The sequence below is a fragment of the Hipposideros armiger genome, unplaced genomic scaffold, assembly GCF_001890085.2.
Source record: "Hipposideros armiger isolate ML-2016 unplaced genomic scaffold, ASM189008v1 scaffold_362, whole genome shotgun sequence".
In the NCBI taxonomy this organism is placed as follows: domain Eukaryota; kingdom Metazoa; phylum Chordata; class Mammalia; order Chiroptera; family Hipposideridae; genus Hipposideros; species Hipposideros armiger.
In genome coordinates, this window is record NW_017731712.1 from 712367 (window position 1) to 719723 (window position 7357).

The 7357-nt window shown below is 65.6% G+C and overlaps 1 protein-coding gene across 6 annotated transcripts in view; it reads left to right on the forward strand.

Annotated features, from left to right (window-relative positions):
• GCGR (glucagon receptor) overlaps positions 1-7357 on the forward strand; it is a 9335-nt gene that overhangs the window by 1059 nt on the left and 919 nt on the right. Inside the window, exons 1-13 of one of the 6 annotated variants that reach the window (XM_019662009.1) lie at positions 25-93; positions 596-730; positions 4081-4269; positions 4373-4475; positions 5283-5390; positions 5471-5592; positions 5680-5786; positions 5870-6026; positions 6108-6267; positions 6345-6405; positions 6671-6740; positions 7031-7119; positions 7204-7342. In XM_019662009.1, coding sequence (XP_019517554.1) covers positions 4210-4269; positions 4373-4475; positions 5283-5390; positions 5471-5592; positions 5680-5786; positions 5870-6026; positions 6108-6267; positions 6345-6405; positions 6671-6740; positions 7031-7119; positions 7204-7342 — 1176 coding nt within the window. In that variant the 5' untranslated portion in view covers positions 25-93; positions 596-730; positions 4081-4209. The other 5 variants (XM_019662011.1, XM_019662006.1, XM_019662007.1 and 2 more) reach the window with 5 other exon arrangements.

The window sequence follows — 7357 nt, forward strand, 5'->3', positions numbered from 1 at the left end:
GCCGCCGCCGCCACCGCCACCCAGCGTCGCCGCCGGAAAGTTTGCGCGCGGCTGGCGCGGGGCGCGGGCGCGGAGCCGGACCCGAGCGGCGCGGTGAGCACTGGGGCCCGACCCGAGGGGACGCTTCGGGGCCCACCCGGGCCGGGCCAGGGGCCCGCAGAGTGGGGAGCGCGGGACTGGTGGGCGGGGACCCCTGTCGTGGGCCGGGCGATCCTGGGGCCGCCGTCCTCACCCCCATCGGACACCTCCATGCCGAACTCCTGGACGCGTCTGTCCGCCTCGGACGGTCGGGCGGGGTGGGGGTGCTCTTCTCCCCGGGGAGCGCGACCCGGGGCAGGGGTGTCGGTGGCTGCCAGGCACTCGGTCCCTCCGCCCCGCTCCGCTCCGAACCCCTCCCTCGGGCACCCCTGCCCGCTCCTCCCCCAGTGGGCTCGCACGCAGCTCGGGGCGCGGGGTCCTCCCCGCTCCCAGGACGCCCCCAGCAATATCCAGTTCCCCGGGAGGGGCCCAGGGGCGTCACACCCCGCCCGGTCCGCCCTTCCGCGGGCCCGCGCTTGTCACTTTGACCCTCCCTGCCCTGCTTCGGTCGCCCCAGTGTCCCCACTCCCGCTTCTCCGCCGCGGGTTTCTGCCTCCTGAAGCGACTGACCCGGGACGTCTGGGCGCCCACATCCACCGAGGACTGAGGACGGGCCCGAGCTGTTTTTCGTCCTCGGCGCTGAGGAATAAGGGTTGGTGGGGGAGTTGCACCCTGGCCGGCGTCCAGGTCCGCCCCGCCCCCACGGGGAGGGGGGGCGGTGAAGGACGCGGGATTCAGGCTTTGTCAACAGCCTGTGCCCCCATCCACCCCGGCCAGTGACCTTTCACCACTTGCCCTGGTTGCACAAAAACACCTCAGAGGTGGGGAATCCCATCCGCCAGGATCCTGCAGCCAGCGGGGGGTGGCCGCAACTGCCGCCCTTGGCTGATGGGCCGGCCATCCACCCATCCTATGGGTCCCTGGCTCAGCTGCAGGTCTGGGAGTCCCTCGACATCCCCAGTGGAAACTGGTGGGACGCTGGCCAAGCGGTGAGCGCCTAGGAGTGGTGCCTTCTGCCAAGCATGGGCAGGGCTGGAGTTAGCCCAGCAGATGGTGGGGCAGGTGGGGTGAATCCACAGGAGAGGAGTGGGGGCTGGGAAAGAGGGGAGAGGGGTGAGCTGGGGACCGGGGGCAGGCCCCCCTGCAGAGAGCCCCCTGCCTCTGTCCACTTGAGCCCCCGCTCCTGGGCTGACACTGGTGCAGCCGTAGTCCAGGGCCTGAGAGGGAGCTCTGTCACCTGGTCCCTGAAGGGAGAAGTGTTGGTCCCTGGCCAGTCATGCCCCTCCCCACCGGCTCAGTGCTGGGAGGGTGACAAGGTGGGAACAGCCTCAGAGCGGCCCCTCTGCCTCTGGCTGCTGGTCATCCCCGGTTCAGGCCTCGTGTCATTCAGCAAATACTTATTCCCAGGGCTGACAGGCTGCCGGGTTTCAGTGTCCCCATGGCAAGGAGGGGGCCCGGACGTGACACTCCGTCACTCCGTCCTTCCCTTCAGGTAGCAGGCTCACTTACTCCTCGGTGATGAGGAGGCACGCATTCCCACTTTACAAGTGGGGAAACTGAGGCTCAGAGAGGTTACAGTATTTCCCTTGGTCCCAGGACCAGAACTGGGTGTCGCAGTGTCGCCCTCAAGTGGAGCCAGCCTCATACTTGGGTACCCAGGGCAGGGACCCCAGAACCTCAGCTTTGTATAGCTGGAAGTCACTGCACACCCCCACCCCTATTCAGAGAAGTGTCTGGAAATCTTGCCCACACTCCCCAGAAAGGGACAGAGGACTCGCCCACACTGCCCTCCCGTTTCCACCAGATACCTGATGGGGATCATCTGTAGCCTTTTGTATTGGGGGGTGTGGAGGCCCTGACCCCTAAGGACCTGGGGCTAGGGGTGCCTCGAGCTGGGGTACACAGCCTGTGATCTGTGCACGCTGATTCCTAACATCACCTGCCGGACCAGGGGTGAGAGTGGGGGACGTGGAAAGCCCCCTCTCCCCTGCCCTGCGAGGGGCAGGGAAGGAGGGGCCCAGGGCTGTGTAGCCCTCTCTCCCTCTCCCCTGGGTCCTACATCTCTCTGTGGTGCCCAAAATATGGACCCCCTGGCTGGAAAGCAGGCAGCTTGGCTGGAGCAGCCCCGGTGTGGCCCCCATCCTTTTCCCACACAGCCCCTCACTGGGTTCTCCAAGCCCTGCCAGGTTGTCCAGGTAAGCTCCCAGCTGTGCAACGACTGGCCGTTGAGACACAGCAGACTGGCCCGGCCGCCATGCTCCAGCTGGGCTGTCAACAGCTGTCAGTTTCCAGCGGCGCTCCTGCTGGCCATGCAGCAGCCCCCTCTCCCTCCACAGGGCCTCCGGGCAGGGAACAACTTATCGGGCAGTGTCCTTCCGTGTCCCATTTCCATCTCCACTGTCCACCCCGCCCCAGCCAGCCCTTGTCACTCTCCCCCTCCCCTGTCCCCGGAGCCTCTAGCTTTCTCAGGCCACCCCTGAGCCTGCCCACCCACCTCTCTCCCTCCACCAGCAGCTGGGTGCAGCAGGCAGGCGACAGGTCTGCTCCTCACTGCTCCTTACTCACCAAGCTCAGGGGCCCAGGCGGGTGGGGGCAGGGCAGCAGATGGGCTGCCTGATCAGAACGAGGAGATAAAGCCCCTTGGGTGACCCCAGGGCTGGGACACCGGAACGGACCCCGTCTTCCACCTGCCTGCCGCCTTCTCCTCTGAGAGCTCCCTCTACTCTGGCTCCTAAGGAGTCAGCCCTAAGCCTGACTCCTCGCCTGGCTCGGGGGCTGGGGACCAGGGTCTGCGGCTGGGCTTGCCTCACCAGGCGCCAGAGGAGACTGTGATCCGGGCGCCCGCCCTGGGTCCCTCAGCCCTCACCCTTCGTGGTGCATGTCAAGGTTCCCTTAGAGGTGAGGGGAGAATCTCAGGGAGGCCCCTGGTTGAGCTGGCCCCATGAGGACCGACCCAGCAGGACTGATGGGAGGAAGCGGAAATCTGGGGTGTCCTGAAATCTGGGGTGTCCTGACACCCTCCACCTTCAGCTGCAGCTTGTACTCCGCTCTCCTTCGCTTCTCCCAGGCCCTGCCGTCCGTCTATCCGTCTATCTGTCCATCACTTGCTCACTCTGCACCAGGGTGCCCAGAGAAGGGCCCATCCACAGCTCTGGGTGACCCTGCACCCAGGCCCCAAGGGAACCCTCTCCCTGCTGCCCTGCTGGAATTCAGTCACAGCAAAAGATGGCTCTGGAAGCAATGAAAGGAGGATTTATGGGGCCACTGCTGCCCCAGAGCTCCAGTTCAGACAGGCTCCAGCCCAGGACCAGGCACCACTGCCCCCCTCCCCGCAGGCACAGGGCAGGGGTCCCCGTCTGGGCCCAGCAGCTGGCAGTGCTAATCTCAAAGGAATGTGCTGCCAGCTGCCTGCACACTGTGCCCCCACGGGACCCAGGAAGCCTGGCTTGAGCCATGGGTGGGGCACAGGGGGCACCTAGACACTTCAGTCCTGGGAAAGGGGGCATGCGTGTGACAGGGACCACCCTGAGCATGTGCCCGGCACTCCTGGACCCTGGCAAGGCTGGGAGCTGGCCTGGGACCACCGCGATAATAACAGCACTGGGGGTGAAGTGATGGATGGCACAGGCCCTGGCCCGGCCGGGGCAAGCTGACTTTCCCAGGGACTAAGAATAGGTGGGGCTTGCAAGGGCTGAAGGGAGGAGGCGGGCAGCTAGGAACGCTGCTCCCCCACCCCCGACAGTTTTGGGACCTGGCAGGATGGTGGCTGCCACCAGCACAGAGGGGAGGGTGCTGTCAGACCTGCCAGACAGACAGTTGCAGGCCGTGGGAACCCCGCTCCTCACAGGGGAGGCAGTGGGCAGGACCTACTGGCAAAGAGCAACTACTTTTGTTCCAGCTCCCACGTCACCAGTAGGACCCGGAGGCTCAGAGGGGTGGTTTTAGGGGAGCAGGACACCCTGCTGGCCACAGCAGAGCCCAGCTGCGTCTCCTCACTCCTAGGGGTCTCTGTCCGGGCACTGCTCCTCAGACACTCGGCAGCCCCAGGAGGAGCGCCTGTGCCCACGAAGACGACCCCTTTGCCCCAGCTGTGCAGCCCCAGCCAGATGTGGGGGGCGGCAGCCCAGAGACATGCCCCCCAGCTGGCTACACCGCCCCCACCTCCTGCTGCTGTTGCTGCTGGCTTTCCAGGTAAGCCAGCGCCAGCCCCCACCTGGCACCCCGCCCCTGCCCCCACCTGCCGCCTGCCCCTCGTGCTGCCTGAACCTCCTGCCTGTCCATCTGTGTCCCTCAGCCAGAGGCCCCCTCCGCTCAGGTGATGGACTTCCTGTTTGAGAAGTGGAAGCTCTACGGTGACCAGTGTCTGCACAACCTGAGCCTGCTGCCCCCTCCCACCGGTGAGCTCCCCGCTGCTGCCCGAGTCCATTTCCTATGCTTTTGCCCCGCACCCCCATTTACAGGTGAGGAAACTGAGTCACAGAGTGGCCAGTGACTTGCACAAGGCCACACAGCCAGGAAATAAAAGAAATGGTAGAACCACCCCCAGAGCTGGGGTGCTTCGTGCCCTCACGTGCTGCTGGTCGCCCAACCATGTCAGGGTGGGGACACCATCTTTGCCCTCACAGAGCTCAAACCCAGTGGGTAGTATGTAGCGGGGAGGCTGCTGAGAGGGGTGGGCAGACCGCACAAGGCCTGAGGCGGGAGGGAGATGGGCCAGAATGCAGAGGGCTCAGGCCGGTCACTGGGGTGCAGTGAGAGACGGGGCAGGAGGAGCTGCCTGGGAGGCTGAGCCATTGCCCAGGCAGAGGGCTCCTGCACAGGGCAGAGGGGAGCAGGCACGTGGGCCACAAAATTGGTGCTGGCTGGGCCCAGGAAGGGTGCCAGCAGAATTGGGGTTCAGCCTCCAGAGAGGGAGGTGCTGCAAGAAGGGCACTGGGAAGAAACCCAGTGGACACCGGGTGGGTTTGGGACAAGTTGTAGACACGATGTGTCCAAGGTGGGGTGGCTGGGCAGAGCTGGAGCTCAGAACCAGGCTGGGCGGGAGGGGGTCTGTGCTCCAGGGCAGGTGGGGTGGTCGGAGAGACCCTGGGGAGAGCTAATCCCGGGGAGCAGAGGACAACGCTCAGGGGGCTTCTGAGTAGGGGGGTGAGAGGGGGCAGTGCGGGCACGGCTGAGGACCCCCCACCCTACTCCTGCCTCCGCAGAGCTGGTCTGTAATAGAACCTTCGACAAGTATTCCTGCTGGCCAGACACGGCCCCCAACACCACGGCCAGTATCTCCTGCCCCTGGTACCTGCCCTGGTACCACAAAGGTAACTGCAGTGGGCTGTGGGGAGTTGGTGGGCAGGGCCTGGTGGGGTGGGGCACTGACCAGAGCCTGCCCCCCACCCAGTGCAGCACCGCTTTGTCTACAAGAGGTGTGGGCCCAACGGGCAGTGGGTGCGTGGACCCCAGGGGCAGTCGTGGCGAAATGCCTCCCAGTGCCAGATGGACGACGACGAGATTGAGGTCCAGGTGAGCCAGTTGGGGGCGCAGCACGGACCGGTGGGGGATGGGGGAGGCGACCCTGGCCCAAGCCTGACCAGCGACTGCACTTTGCAGAAGGAGGTGGCCAAGATGTACAGCAGCTTCCAGGTGATGTACACAGTGGGGTACTGCCTCTCGCTGGGGGCCCTGCTCCTGGCCCTGGCCATCCTGCTGGGCCTCAGGTACGAGACCGCCCACCAGCGCATGATGGGGGCCGAGCGGGCAGGGTGGCAGGCGGGCAGGTGCTGACGCGCTGTTCTCGCAGCAAGCTGCACTGCACCCGAAACTACATCCACGCGAACCTGTTCGCGTCCTTCGTGCTCAAGGCCAGCTCCGTGCTGGTCATCGACACGCTGCTCAAGACCCGCTACAGCCAGAAGATCGGTGATGACCTGGGCGTAAGCGTCTGGCTGAGTGACGGGGTGAGCACCCAGACCGGTCCCCGCCCCGGGCAGCAGGTGGCCGGTGTGTGACCCCAGCTCACTCACGCCGCCTGTGGCCAGGCAGTGGCTGGCTGCCGGGTGGCTGCAGTGTTCATGCAGTATGGCGTCGTGGCCAACTACTGTTGGCTGCTGGTGGAGGGCGTGTACTTGCACAGCCTGCTGGGCCTCGCCACCTTCCCCGAGAGGAGCTTCTTCACCCTCTACCTGGGCATCGGCTGGGGTGAGTGAACTGGTGTGTGGGGGTGGGGGAGGTGCAGGCCGGTGGGAGCCTGCAGACATCAACTGCTGCCCCTGCAGGCGCCCCCATGCTGTTTGTCATTCCCTGGGCCGTGGTCAAGTCTCTGTTTGAGAACATCCAGTGAGTATGAGTGACCCGCGGATGGGCCCGGCCACCTGTCCTGGTGCTGGGCTGGGCCCAGGGGGAGTGGCTGCGCAGCCCAGAGCGGGGCTGCACCCCACGTCTCTGGCCAGAGGCAGTGACAGGCACAAGCAAACCTGGTGCCCCGATAGGGGTCATTAATGACCATCTCCCTTTCTTTCCCAAGCCACTAATTAGACCCCCAGGGAATCGGGGGTGGGGGGCCTGAGGGGCCGCCAGGATGTGAGCCGGCCCCACCCTGCAGGTGCTGGACCAGCAATGACAATATGGGCTTCTGGTGGATACCGCGCTTCCCCGTCTTCCTGGCCATCCTGGTGAGGAAACGAGGCACCTGCTGGCCCCAGGAAGGGGTGCGGGGCTGGCGGGTCGACCCCCAGCCCCCTTCCTTTGGGGGTGACAGACAGCACCCTGCCTGGGCAGACAGGGAGGGAGGCCCCGGTACTCAGCTAGGACAGCAGCCAGCACCCTGGCCTGGGCCTGGCTGCCCACCCTTGGCTGGGTGCCCACCAGGTCGTGAGGCAGACCCCGTGTGGCTGCGAGGCCAACGTTCAGGAGGACAGGTGGGGGCCCGGGTGCTGCCCTGAGCTGTGCCCTCCACATACAGATCAACTTTGTCATTTTCATCCGCATCCTTCACATCCTCATGGCCAAACTGCGAGCCCACCAGATGCGCTATACCGACTACAAATTCCGGTGGGTGCACGCGGTGGGTGCGCGTGTTGGGGCCGGGGTGGGGTGGGGACACCAGGGCCTGTGGCTCAGCCTCCGCCCCCACAGGCTGGCCAAGTCCACGCTGACCCTCATCCCCCTGCTGGGGGTCCACGAGGTGGTGTTTGCCTTCGTGACGGACGAGCATGCCCAGGGCACCCTGCGCTTTGCCAAGCTCTTCTTTGACCTGTTCCTCAGCTCCTTCCAGGTGCCCACCCCCCAC